This window comes from Acartia tonsa, chromosome 8 (assembly GCF_053477335.1).
Source record: "Acartia tonsa isolate MP-2025a chromosome 8, ASM5347733v1, whole genome shotgun sequence".
Classification (NCBI taxonomy): domain Eukaryota; kingdom Metazoa; phylum Arthropoda; class Copepoda; order Calanoida; family Acartiidae; genus Acartia; species Acartia tonsa.
The window spans coordinates 45,647,767-45,663,023 of NC_137267.1; the positions used below are offsets into that span (position 1 = coordinate 45,647,767).

The window sequence follows — 15,257 nt, forward strand, 5'->3', positions numbered from 1 at the left end:
GGTTTTTTTTATCTCAGTAGTGAAAAGAAAATGCCACTTGAAGAAATATTGTTTTAATCTAACAATTCTGTCAGATCATAGAAATAATATAATAATGGCAAAAAATATAAAGCAAAATGGCTTTCATTAATATCCGCTGTAGTAAAGCCATACTGAAAAATCATGCATCGACTTTCCACGAATATTAAAATGAAAATCATATAATCAATAGCAATTTTATTACCGACGGGCCTTCTGCACCTCTGGGCTAACAAAACTATTTTAAAAGTTACAATTTTTTCGTTTTAATATCCGCGGAAAGATGTCTATAATAAAATGCGATAAATAACTATTCTTTACTAGTTCTTTAATTACATTTTACTTGTTTTTTTACTTTTTTAATTAAATTTTTAAATAAAGTAACCTTATTAATTTTTTCAGAGAATTTTGTGACATGATGAACAAGCGTAGCAACTCTTCAAGCAAGCTACAGTCGCCTGGCAGCAAGACATCGACGGGTAGCCAGCCGAACAGCCAGAAGACTTCGACAGTCTCCAACCCAGGAACGGGTGGATAAGGATATTTGAACAATAAGGACACAAAAGCTTGATAATAAATTAACAAGGATGACAACATCCATAAAAGCGAAGCACTGAAACGGTAGGACAAACGTACATGAACACTTGTATGGTGTCTGAACTGAATAATCAGAATATAAAAGTATCGAAAGAGTCGAAGCAAAATTGTAAGTAAATATGTTGAAAAACTGCTTGATACAGGATAATGTTTATGGACATACTTACATTTTTAGGACTTGATTATAGAGTAGCTTCGCTTTTACTATTGTTTTTTGTTGTCCCAGGAATCAATTTACCAAAAATCAGATCAAAAGATGATTAGATCACTTAAAAATTTGTCGTTAAAAAAGTAAAAAAATCAACATGTTTAAAATGGACGAACGGACATTCTGGTAATGATTATACAGTTGCTACGCTTTCTAATTCTTACCTAACTACTACAGGAATCATCATGCAAAGTTTGAAATCGATAGGACAATTCTAACATACCTAAATTTACAAAAAAAAAGCTATCTATCTCGGACGGACGGACGGACGTACGGACGGACGTACGGACGGACGTACGGACGGACGGACGGACGTACGGACGGACCGACCCTAATTATAGAAAAGCTTCGCTTTTAAAAATGAGGGATATAAATATAAATAATTCAACAAGACTTTATTACTTACTAAAATTAAGAAAATATATAGGATATACGTGGATATATTGACAGGGGAAAATTTGTCGTTAATTTCGCTTGCTAGCATGGACCTTAATAATTTCCAGTTCGTTCATCCAGTAGGAGGGGAGGGGATAGGGAATGGGCTAATGAGGGAGGATATCGATATTTTAACCAGCTGAAATCAATCACTTGATAAGATCACATGAAAATCTAGTGCAACATTCAAGTAATAACAATAAAAAACTATGTCTAGCATCGTATTATATCCAGCTTTCTAAGAATATAAAAATGTACAATCATAAGATTAAAACCAATCTTTTTATCCCGTAACTTCAGCACCTCGGGGTTAAAAAAACTGGTTTTAATCTTATACTTGTACATTCTATATCCGCGGAAAGCGGTTTATAATACGATGAAAGAAATAACTATTCTCACTAGAAGTAGCTGTCAGACAGATAAACATTTCAAATTATGGAGTAGCTCCGCTACTAACAAGTACCTTATGCCAGAGAAAAATCACCGCCAAACATCAAACATTTGTATGTTTGAGTTGAAATAGTAATTTTAAGTACGCAACTACTGATTTTTTATTGTATGTAGTACAAAGATTTACCGCTAGGTGACTCAATATAATTTAAATAATAAGACATTTGTTCTCAAAACAAATATGTTTATTATTCTGAATTATTAGTAAAATTCTAATTTAATTTATTTATTGATACGTTTTAGTACTAGTTAATAAATTTAAATTTTTTTTATATGAGTACAATATTTGACAAATCTGTTCTTGATTGCTTAATTTTATTGAAAATATGCGGTAACTCGCATTTAAGGATTCGACATTTTCTGTCAGTGGAGGGCGTAATAAACCTTCTACTAATAATTAAATCTTAATCGCGTTTCTGAAATGAAATTAAAAGTTGATGAATATTATTAAATTAAATACTTATATTAATTCGAAAATAATAAGTTACCCTCAAATTACTCCACACGAATGGTTTTATTATAACTTGGATTTTACAGCACACGCTTTTCCTCAACAGTTTAGCGGATTTAAAACCAACACGCAACAAGCGGCCAATGGATCCTATAAATAGACACATTTGCTGAATCAAAACTGGTTTTACCTAAATTGTATCTGTTCCTTCTTCGCGATTATAGAATTTCAAAGATTTTAACAAAAATTGTAGGATGATTTGACTTTAAAATGGCCTTTGATATAAAATATATATTCTGTAAATTACCCTTAACACATGAAAGTAGTAGTTGTTTTAAAAACCTTTTTTTGTAGATTTATTATAACTTATAAAATTGTCGACGGGGGGTAACTTCTGACTTTAATTAATGCTTGTTTTTCTTGAAATTTACCTTGAAATTTTAAACTTAGAAAGTAACATATCATTTAACTAAAAATACTGGCACAATTGATTTACAACATATACTTTTTTTTAAAATTGAAGCTTTTCTACAATTGGGGTCGGTTAGTCTGTCCGTCCGTCAGTAACAGTTAGCTTTTTAGGTGGAACAATTACCTTTTTCATTAACTTGGACATGTTTGAATTTTCCTATCGATTTCAAACTTTGCAAGGTTATTCCTGTACTAATTAGATACGGTTTAGAAAGCGTATCAATTCTATAATCATTACCAGAATGTCTAGCCCATTTTTAATATGATGATTTTAACTTTTTTTAACAACAAATTTTTATGTGTAAAAATTATCTAATTGATCTGATTTTTAGAGTACTGATTCCTAGGACATCAAAGTTCAATGTTTAAAGCAAAGCATCTTTATAATCAAGTCCTAAAATGTAATTATGTCCTTTAACATTATCCTGTATTTAAACAGTTTTTTTTAATTACAAACAATTAAACAAATTTACTTACACATTTGTTCCGACTTTTATAACTTTATATTCTGATTATTCACTTCTTAAACTGCACAATGATAATGTCATTTTATCCTACGGTTTCATAGCTTCGCTTTTATAGATGTTGTCATCCTTGTTTATATAGAAACAATTAGCATTGACACTCGAATTTTGTATGTAAAAAAAACACGATAGTATTAAGTTATCAACCACATAAACAATAGATTGTTGAAGACATTAGGCATTTAATTGATTATATCAAAGGACTGTTATTAATAAGTATACCTAGTCAAATTAGTTAACAACTTAATAGTTGATTATACATTAAATAACAAGGATGAAAATTTCCATAAAAGTGAATCTATGAAAGGGTAGGACAAAAAAAACATTAACAATTGTAGAGTGTCATAACTGAAAAAGCAAATATACATATATGTATATGTATAAGTCTAAAAAAATAAAAGTAAATTTGTTGCAAAATATAGGATACTGTTTACGGACATTCCTACATTTTTTATATGCTTTGTTTATAACATTCTACCTTTTTGTAGTAGGAATATAAAAAATGTTTCAAATCAACTTTTTGTAAATAGACAACGATTGTAGAATTGCTATGCTTTCTAAATCGTACCTTACTACTACTACAGAAATAACCAACCATGCCAAGTATAAAAAAAATAGGACAATTATAAAATGCCTAAATTAACGATAAGATCTATCCTTTACGGACAGAGAGACGAACAATAAATATAGAAAAATAAAAGAAATTAAAATCAAGCAGCAGAAATGAGATGTAAAGGTTTTCTAATCTAACCTAAAGACTAACCTTTATTAGTTTGTTAACGTAAAATCCTGCATTATTAAAGATACTTGTTGTATGTATATGCTTCTATCCTTTATTCTTTATCTTGAAAGAGTCTTGTTTAAAAAATATAATTATAGATCAACAAGGACCAAAATCTTTGACCTATTTAGATTATGATCACATTTTGAAAAAGGTTTTGCAATGTCTTAAATAAGATACAAAATTAAATAATAATTTTTTTCAATTGCTAAATAATCTTAAATACACAAGACAATAATTTGGTGTTTAATTAAGATATACTAGCTCAATATAAAAAATAGCGATTGTGCCTATCGATTTCAAACTTTGCATGGTCATTCCTGTAGTAGTTTGGTACGATTATAAAGCGTAGCAACTCTATAATCATTACCAGAATGTCCGTACGACATGTTGATATCTTAACAACTTTTTTAACAACAAATTTTTATGTGATCTAATTCTCCTTTTTTGATCAGATTTTTGGTATATAGATTCCTGGGACAACAAAGTACAATATTATAAGCGATGCAACTCTATAATCAAGTCCTAAAAATGTAAGTATGTCCATAAACATTATCCTGTATCAAGCAGTTTTTTTTTAACAAATTTACTTACAATTTTGCTTCGACTCTTGTACTTTTATATTCTGATTATTGAGTTCTGACACTATACAAGTGTTTATGTCCGTTTGTCCTACCGTTTCATTGCTTCGCTTTTATGGATGTTGTCATCCTTGTTCATTATATCAATTATTTTATCCATATAAAATTCAAAATGGTTTAGAACAAAAATATTTACTTTTGTGTAATAAACGGCAAAGTATCTAAACAATTAGAATTAATATATAAAAAGTACTTTTGATATGACTTTTTATATCACTCATAATGCATAAAATAACCATTGTTATAAATTCTAAATATGCAGTGTTGAATTGTCTATAGAAATATTGTTTTAAAACCTCAACAAATATGACAAACTTATATTACCAAGCCATGAACATTAAGATTAAATGCTATTTTAAAGTCAAATCATCGCACATTTTTGGTTAAAATCTTTGAAATTCTATAATCCTAAAGAAGGAACAGATACAATTTAGGTAAAACCAGTTTTGATTCAGCAAATATGTCTATTTATAGGATCCATTGACCGCTTGTTGCGTGTTGGTTTTAAATCCGCTAAACTGTTGAGGAATAGTGTGAGCAGATTTGCATATCCTCTGATAACGTTAAACTCCTTTTACCGTATCCACTCCCCTCTTTATGGGTGAACAAATTGGCCAATAAACGAGTCCCATGTTAGCAAGCTAAATTAATGACAATTTTTCCATGTATATTCCATTTCAACATGGCTAATCGAGTTTTTAGCAAGCAAACCTTAATCTTAAACATAATCCTTATCCCTGGTTGATAACAGATAAATCCTTGAGCCAGCCAATCAAACAAAAGTCTGTAGTCTCCAGCTCTGGAAGTGTAAGAAAAAGTGATAATAATTGTTTTGAGAATAACCATGAGGATGCTACGAGTGTTACCACTGTTGATGAAGGAATCATCACTGACAGAATGAGCAATGCAACAATATCATGAACATTTCTACTATCTATCTATTCATTATTTGGAACCTTTTTAGTTTAGGAAGCTAGTCTAAGTGTCAGTCTGTCTGTTTGTAACGCTTAGTTAGTTCATTTTTTCTCTTTTTCTTCATCACTTTTCTCATTGCAACATTTTTTTTGTCTTTTTATAGTTCACTAGCGGCTACGCCCCTAGAGCCCTTTAGGGGAACTTGATATAAGGAAGGCCAGGGGGAGGAAATTTTTCTAGGGTCTATTTCTTTTGTGGGTTATTGGAGTTACCCTCCCCAAAAATAGTTATAAACCGTCCAAGGATCTATGAGAAGCTTTAATATAAAGAAGAACCATATAGTTTCAGTGGTTAGCGAGATCCTATGGTACACACAAACAGACAGATACAGATCCTGTTACGTTTAAATAAGGATTACTTCCACTTTTTCCCTAATCCATTTTACACTATTAAGCAATCCAATCCCTTTTCATTTTTGTTTTGTTTAATTCGTTACTATTGGACATTATCGTTCTTGCTTTTAGTTTTAATTATTTTAGATAAGGATAAAGAGATAATCATAAGTGTTTTGATTATCATTAGTATTCACTGAGTTTTACCATTAACAAATTGAAATTGTGATTCTGTAGAGCGAATCATCTGAACTTTTGCCAATTTCTTTATCCTTAATAAATAACAGTAGTTATTTTGTGGTATCCGCCGAGGATAAATGGCAGACACCGGAGTTCAATTAGATTACGGCAGTGTGACAGACGTGGACACCTTACTATAGAGAAGCTACGCTTCTCTAGCTTTCACTAGATAATGATCAACATCTATTTTCAGTTGTCACTTTATTGAAGGGTTAAGAGATACTGCCGTTATATACAACAAACAATAATTACATGGATAGGAATAAATAATCATAACATGAAAGCATAAATAATACATATACAATGGTCAGTTTGGGCAATAATGATTCCCCCATCCCTGGAAAGGGTGGGGGAGAATTAAGAATACAGTTAACCATAATAAACATGACAGATTCAAATCATTAATTCTAAGCGTAGGGAGGGGGTCACTAGACCCCTTCCCCAGGACTCGGGGGAGGGCCATTGACCCTCCACCGAACCCCAGATCAGGGGTGCCATCGACATGGCTCACGGTTGCCGAATACCACAACTCTCCCCTCGGAAGGCTGGGAGGTGGTTTCCCTATCAGACTTCCGACAGTGGTTGAGGCCTTCGGCCCGCTCCTTAGGGCTAAAATATATATACAAACGATAATGATTCAATGGAATCCTAGTGGTGAGTATCTTCTTAGGGTTGATGGGCTCCCAATGTGGGATAGAAGGCAGAGGCTGACTTGGGTTGGATACGTGGGTCAGCGCCGGCAGGTATCAGGTTTGCTGGGGGCACAGTTGTTGCTGGAACGGTCAGCAGTGGGGCCTGCGGGTTGTTGTTGGCAGCGGCTGGGGCACTGGCTGCCAGGTTGATTGTCTGAGCAGCGGCCTGTCCTCCTGAGGGGCCGCGGGGCCTGCCAGAGGGCGGTCCTGGCCTACCTGGGCGGTCATGCCCGCTGTCAGTTGATTTCATAGACACCATTTCCTCGGCTGCTTCCCTGCCAATGGGAATGGCATCCCAGTCCACTGAAAAGTCCCGGGACTTGGCATGGTTGAGCCTGGCTCTGGCCAGCGCCTTCCTATACAAAGCTGGATGGTACAGGAACACTTGTGATATCGCATTCAGGGCTGCCCGGACTCCTCCTTGTGCTGCTGCCAGAGAAATGATGGTTAGGTCCCCCAGCAGTTTGAGGATCAGCAACAGCAAGCACAGGATGGCGGCGCCATCTCCCCACTCGTGGATGGCTTGTCTAAATCCTGCCCAGACATCCAGGGCTGCCTCTCCTTCCTCCGCCAGTCGGTCAATGTTGTAGGACACTATCCCATGGTCTCCTGTGGCCGAACAGCTGCCTTGCTGAACGCAGGAGCCATAGGATAGGCCGGTCAGCATGGCACTCTTGTATGCTGGGAACGCCAGCAGTTGTTGCCAGTCATTCAACTCAGCCTGCGAATACAAACCACCTGAACTGAAGTCATCTAAGGGTTCTGTCAACAACTGCTTAGGCGTATCCAGCGGGGGTGGCCTCTTCTTGGGAGCAGGGGTTAACTCTATCCAGCCTTCCTCCGCGTGCACAGTCAGGGGGTAGGTGGAGGAACAGGGAATCTTGGTGGCGTGCTCACTGTATACCCGTGTCACAGCGTCTACAAAACCTGTGGGCTCCACTGGCACTTTGTCCCAACACTCCTTGTGTTCGCGGACAACATACTTGTGCCTTTGGCAGGTCAGCTGCAGCAGGATGTCTCCCCTCAGTACCGAGAACGTGCTCCCCTGGACACGCACCGGGTGGGCCGGATCTAGTTGCTGGAGCTTCCAGCAGTTGGCCGCTACTTCTTCTGCTGCAGTGCTTCTCATGCGCGTTTCCAGGGTAAATCCAATATAACCTGCATGGATCTGTGCTTGAAGGGGAACGTCAACATCCCTGGCCGACACTCTGGGCAGCGCAGCCGCGGCTGGGTCAGCTGCCACGAACAACGCTGGATGGTTGGTGGCATGGGCCTCGAAGTCGCAGTTCACAATTGAGGTGGGGTTGGTCATGTTGATGAAAAACTGGGCCTGATGGTCAACCAGATATGCATCCCTCACCAGGCTGGGCTGGAGGCTGCGGATCAGCCTCAAGGGGCAATCTCTTCCCAGGTGGTCCCACACGTAGGTTGCTTCCCCAGTGATACAGGACAGCTCAGAATGGGGACACTCGAGGGTCAGGTGGTCAGACTGGGACTCCACCCGTCCATCCTCCACCACATAGGTCTCCTCCTTGACCAGCAGCCGCCGCTCCTGGAGCACTAATTCATTGCGGTAGAGCTGGCCCTCAAAGTGGACGTCCTCCCCCTCGCAACCCACCCCCTCGGGGCTGTTGACGAGGGCGCCCACCATATCAATGGTGAAGAACAGGGGGTGGTTCAGCTGGAACGTCAGTGGCTGGGTCTTGCCTGGCAACGTGTATACTCGGTTCCTGGCCAGGTCTCGGCACGCTTCTGGGTCTATCTTGGTTGGCCTCATGAGGGTGGGGACCGAGGTCACCTTGAGGTGACCCCATACCCCACACCTGAATGTCCACTGGGACACGGTGAGCTGACAGCTGAACCCAGTGGTTTCCCTCACCTTGACTTGCTGCAGGACGTGGATGTCATGGCCCAGGGGCACCTCCTGGTGTAGGGGCTCCGTGTCACACATCTTTTCTTTATTGTAAGACGTGACATGGGTGGGGTTGGCACAGTCCCACCCCACCAGGACGTAGCTGGTTGTAGGCCACACGGCTGCCAGCAGGAGGCCCCACAGGACCATCCACCAATGGGAGAGGCTTCCAGGTAACCATCTTCCTCGTACACGCGGCTGGGGATCTCCGGCTCTGGTCACGGCTGCTTCTTGGGGCTGGACACGGCTGGGCTGCTCCTGGCTAGATACAAATTTCCATTGAGCGTTATCTGTATGCGGCCGAGGCACCCCGATACCCTCCCCAATGACAGACTGGCAAGCGACTGGCACTTGCCTGGGTGTCGGCTCCCCTAGCCCTAAGTGCTCCCTTCCCTGGTCCAAGGCATGCCCAGTGGCATGGGGCTGAAGTGCATGTGGCACAGGCTCGCCCTTACGCAATGCCCTCCCCTGCCCTAGGAACTCAGGTGCATGTGGCACAGGCAAGTCCTTATTTTCCCAAATTTCAATCTCCCCAACCTCAGGTGCAGGGGGCACAGGCAAGGCTGGGTGTTTACAATGTTTTGGATACAACACATTTAACAAATTCAACTTATCCTGATGGTGAGCCGCTGGGTTCCCTTGGCTGGTAGAGGGCTCTGGATGGCATGTAGCTGGACTCTCCCTGCAGGCTGGTGGCGCTGGCTGGCATGTAGCTGGGCTCTCCCTGCAGACTGGTGGCGCTGGCTGGCTGGGGGTGACGGGTGTCACCCCTTCCTCTGGGACCGCTGGCTCGTTCCAGGACTCAGGTCTCTTGGTGGCGGCGACGGTTGTCGCCCCAGACATCAGGTTGGAGGCTGGCTCGTTCCAGGATCCAGGTATCTCGGTGGCGGCGACGGTTGTCGCCCCAGGCACAAGGTGGGAGGCGCTGGATAGCACCCCCCCATCATCCCAGGTGGCGACGCCGGGTGGCGTCCCATACATCGATGCAGAGGTGCTGGCTAGCACCTCCTGCCTCTCTCGTTCAGCGGCTGCCAGGGCCTCCCCGTACACCGTCTCAGGGACGCTGGGCAGCGCCCCTCCACTCTTGCTGGGTAGGCTCAGTCGGGCAGGTTCCATCATGTTGAGGCTGAAAGGCTGGGGCCTCAGCACCTCTGGCTCGGCTATGTTGTTGGGCTGTACCAGCTCTGGCCCCAGATGGTTAAGACTGAAGCCTAAGCCAACCCGGTTGGGTTCAGCCGCGCCGCCCAGTACGTTGATCCTAGCTGGGACAGTCCCGAACTGCGGCATCCCATCGGCTCGGTCCGCAGCTCTGGGGGCGGCTGCTTGCGGTGGTGGTGCTGGGGGCGCGCTCCCTTCCATATGGGCCACTCTGCTGGGCTTCCCTGGAGGGGCACCCTTGTCGGCGGTGCGCCTGCGGCTGGCTACCTGGGCCCAGTCAGCTCTACAATCGGCCGCCGTGTGACCGTCATAGTGGCAACGCTCACACTTGGCAGAACGGTCACGGCGTGGCTGGGTGCGCCTCTCCTCTAGGCTAACTTCCACAGGCGTTGGACAGTCTCGAGCTCGGTGGCCTCTCCCCTGGCAGCGGTAGCAGCGGCCTGGAACCTTGTCATCTGGAGCGACCTTCCCCATCTGGTGGAGACCCGGAGCCAAGGAGCCAATCTCCATTGGCTCCGACTCGTCATATTGGGGCAACTGGATGCAGGCAGATCCAGTCAGCCCGTCGGTCGAGTCCACTAAGCACACACCTTCCTTCAGCTGCTTAGTAACCATGGTCACGGTGAACATGGCCTTGCGAGTGTACTCAGGTACACTCGCAATTTCATGGTTCATCATGAGGCGTTTTACATTGGCGTTACGAATTCCACGATTTAATTCGTCCACCAACAACTCAAGATCCTCATGGTTGTAGGCGTCCCTATACAAGGCGCACTTTGTTGATATGTACGCCTGTATAGGTTCTGTCGAGTGTTGCTTGTAATCCCTAAACGCTTGTTTAAGCGTTTGGGATTCAAAAGCAGGGCGAAATAGCAATTCACACTCGGTCTTGACCTGTTCGTAGGTCAAGGCTTGGCCTGCCTCGCCAAACAGATGGGACGCCATTTCCGCCGCTTGCCCTACCAATGACAGTAGTAGGGCGTTGCGGCGGTTGAGGGAATCATGAGGTGGCACGCGGTAAGCCGCCCATGACATCTCAAGTCGGCGGATATGTGCCGACCAGGACTGCTTGGGCGGCCCTCTAAACTCCGGCAGATTGCTCAGCATCAGCTTGCGGTACTCGGCTGGGGCCGGCTGAGGGTCATCCTGGAGCCATCCTGGGGCTTGGTCACCTCCTGGGACTTGATGCTGGTCCATTGGGTCAACGGTGAAACGGCGGGCACAAAGTTATACAGTACTACAATGAATGGGTTGTCACTTGAGGCTTCCTAGCCTAACAGCCAACACTGTTTGTATCACTAGGTTGGGAGTTTTAGTTGCAAAGATATAACTTAGCTGTACTTATCAATAGTTAGGTGTTGAGGTAGATAGATGTTGAGGGTCTGAACTGCTGTCAGGAACTGATTGGGTTTTCCCTTATCACACTAGAGCTAGGAGGAAAGAAACTTGCAATTCTTTATTTGCTAAAAATACCCCTGTTAAATGCTATGGAGTAGCTCCGCTCTGGTGTGAGAGTGTGTGTGTGTGTGTGCGTGGAATCTTCTGTCCTTGTAACGCGCGTTCGCGCCGTCAAATCCGCGCACACGGGGAAAACGCGCTCTCACCCCTCAGCTCGCTCTCTCATTGGTCCGCTTCGTCCGTTGGATTTATGATATTTTCCGCACTCTGTTGCGCTACCCGTGAATGGCGCTCTGTGTATCCGATCGCTAGCTCCACACTACAGACGGACTTAGTCTAGTGTGGGTAGGAAGGGGGGGAGCGCGTGAGGGGACGGGGGTAACTCCGTCCGTTCCCCCTGTGAGGGAGGGGGGTAACTGTGTGCTGGTGTAATAGGGCCTTTGCTTCTTAATCTTGGGCTTATCTGTTATATCACCCTGATTGTATTTGCCTTCAATGGAGAGGGGCCCCTCCCCTTCCCTTGGAATAAGGGGTGTATTGTTTTTGTGCTGTGGGCTTGAGATTGTTTTGATTATATTACATCTAGCTTTTATTTTTGTCCTTATCACAATTGCATAACAGATTTGTTGACCAACTCTGTTCTATTTTTAGCTGTTATCACAATACACAGTAATCCAAGCCTGTTCTATTCTTAGATTTATCACAACACAACAATTTGTTTGCCAAGCTTTGCTCATAAATCTATTGTTTGGCCATCACACTAGGGTGGTAATCCCTGCAAATGTGATATAATATCTGTCTTCTAGATGGGTGGCTGCGTTGTAGCTTCTCAGGATACTCGGGGTTGACGTAGTTTTTCTCTGTTCTGGTGCACTACACCCGTATGTTAGCTCGCAGCTCGCAGCTATGTGGCATGTTTCAGCCTATCGGCGGCAGGGAATGTCCCGTCCTGCTAGCGCCACTGGTTCGGATCCTGCTATTTCTTGCAGTAAAGTTGGCCTATTTTCAGCCGTCTACACGTATTTGGCTTGTTTCAGCCGGTCCGCAGGCCTGTTTCAGCCCTTTTGGCGCTCAATTCTCCGTTAGATATCAGCGCTGCTCGCGGTTATTCGTCAGATTTCGCTGTTTCGCTTCCACAACTGCCGGATGCAGAGTTAAACTTTGCTGTCCAGGGTGGGTAATTCAGGTTGCTTGCGTCAGTTTTGCCAGATTCACTGCTGGGAGTACCTTAGCCTCAGATGCGCGTCTGCTCTACACTTGTGGTTCGCCGCAATCTCACACAGCTGTCACCAAAGTTGTGGTATCCGCCGAGGATAAATGGCAGACACCGGAGTTCAATTAGATTACGGCAGTGTGACAGACGTGGACACCTTACTATAGAGAAGCTACGCTTCTCTAGCTTTCACTAGATAATGATCAACATCTATTTTCAGTTGTCACTTTATTGAAGGGTTAAGAGATACTGCCGTTATATACAACAAACAATAATTACATGGATAGGAATAAATAATCATAACATGAAAGCATAAATAATACATATACAATGGTCAGTTTGGGCAATAATGATTCCCCCATCCCTGGAAAGGGTGGGGGAGAATTAAGAATACAGTTAACCATAATAAACATGACAGATTCAAATCATTAATTCTAAGCGTAGGGAGGGGGTCACTAGACCCCTTCCCCAGGACTCGGGGGAGGGCCATTGACCCTCCACCGAACCCCAGATCAGGGGTGCCATCGACATGGCTCACGGTTGCCGAATACCACAATTTATCGCGTCGTATTATAGGCAGCTTTCCGTGGATATAAAATGAAAAAATTATAAGATTAAAACCAGTTTTGTTAAGCCCGAGGTGCCGAAGGCCCTGGCTAACCAAACCAGTAATAATTTTATGATTTTTATATAAATATTCGTGGATAATTATCTGTAATACGACATGCTATACATGATTTTTTAAAATTATAGCTGAGAACCGGTTGTAATCAACCGGATATTAATTGGTTTCGAAGCCATACTGGTATTTTTTTTATTTTAATGCACCTCATTTTAATATTACAGAGCAAAATAAACAAAATCAAATTTCCTATAAATCATTAGGCCTTGGTGTGCCATTTTCTTTAAATCTTTTAATTAAAGATTTATTTAATATATAACAAAAAATGTTTTATCTAATTATATAAATATTAAAAAATTTGATTATTTATCTAACTTGATATAAAAAAGTGTTTAGTGTCTGTAAGTACCAAGAGATCTACTAAACCATTGTACCAATTTGACTTCACCTTTCTTCAGTAAGTCTTACCTACTTAAACTATTTCAATGTATAGCATATAATTATACACCCCCCCCCCCCCCCCCCCGCCGATATTAATAAAGGTATTTCCCATTTCTTATTATAAAGGGTGTTAACCCCTTGCCCATTAAATCTACCTGTAGGCTAGGGACGCGGCTGTTAGTCTGAAAACAGATTAACTTGTAAAAATGCAAAATAGTATTTTAATCATAACTTTTACAATACATGCTGATTACTGTACAATCACTTGATTTAAATCTATTCTAATTTTATAAATTAAAACTTTAAAACATTTTTAATCTGACCGCTAAAAGCAATTCTTACATTAAATATATAAATTAAAATAGAATATAAATCTATAAATATAAAGCTTTAATAATTTACAATTTGATTTTCTATCTAAAATTTATTATTAATGAAATATGTTCTTATTTTAAATGTATTTATGAATGAATCTATATGAATTTCAATGTCTTAAAATGCGGTAATAAAATAAATTCATCATTCTTCTTCTTGTGTTTTTTATTAATCTAAGCTTTTCTATTATTAGAGTCTGTCTGTACTTCCGTGTATGGTAAATCATGTAACAGTTCGGTGCAGTTAAGCGTAGTAACTCTACAATCTGTAGCCGAAAGTCCGTATGTCCAGTTAAAATATCATTATTTTCAAACTTTGGACATCAATTTTCTATTCTCTGTAGTCCAATTTTTTTTGGAATTAGGGTTAATAGGAATGTAAAGTATTATAAGTGTTACACCCCAACCTAAATAACACATAAGTAAATAATCTATATTAAATTACATAAAAGTGTAGGTATGTTAGTTGTTTCAAGATTAGCCAAAAAGACATTCTCATAAGTAATTATTAGTGCTTAGGGCATCCCACAAATAAAGCGACGATAATATTTATCATTAGATTAAATAAATAATTATTGTGGTCCTTTAAAAGATTTAAACCTAAACTTCAAGAAATACCTTTATATGATGTAAAAATCAAGCATTCCAAAAAAACTTATCATTATAGGCCCTTTTTACTTTTACTTTCAAATAGAGTCCGTACTTTTTCTAAATAAAATTCTTATAAAAGCTAGCTTTTGAAATAAAAGTTTTTTCCTACGTGTAAGCTAGCTTTAAAAAAGCTTCAAACTGATAAAAAATTCTTTATATAAAGCTGACTTTTGGCGAAAAAAATCTCCTGCATATGTGCTTGGAAATGCAGCTATTTCATTGGTCAAAATAAAATCTAGAAAATCACTCATTGGTTAAATTAACACGTAAACAAAGCTTCTCATTGGTCGAATAATATTTCGCGCCAAAAACAGACGAGAATGTTTACAAACATCCGTGAAACATAAAACACCTTGCGTTGAGGTGATTTGTAAGCAAATTTTGGATAAAACAAAGCAGTGTTAAGCCAAATTCTGACAAAAAAAAACAACTTTTTTATAACATTTTCTGTACGATTATAGCATTATTAAACCAGAACTAGAAATTTATAGGTTGATACTTTAGCTTTATATAAACTAAACATGTTTTAAATGAGATTGATAAGATATTTAGGTCATTTCAATATACATGTTAATTTAAGATAAGATTAGCTATAGATTTATCGTAAACGAGTTAATTTATTTATGACTTTATATAGGTAATAGGATAATTTAGATTTAATGTTAAATAAACG

At 40.6% G+C, this 15,257-nt stretch overlaps 1 protein-coding gene across 1 annotated transcript in view; it reads left to right on the plus strand.

Moving 5' to 3' along the window:
- LOC145327094 (troponin C-like) overlaps window positions 1–6,158 on the plus strand; it is an 85,473-nt gene extending 79,315 nt beyond the window's left edge. The window contains exons 8-9 of the mRNA XM_080170618.1: window positions 421–539; window positions 5,325–6,158. Coding sequence (XP_080026744.1) covers window positions 421–539; window positions 5,325–5,497 — 292 coding nt within the window. The 3' untranslated portion in view covers window positions 5,498–6,158. The remainder of the gene's footprint in view (window positions 1–420; window positions 540–5,324) is intronic.
- Window positions 6,159–15,257: the final 9,099 nt, after the last annotated feature.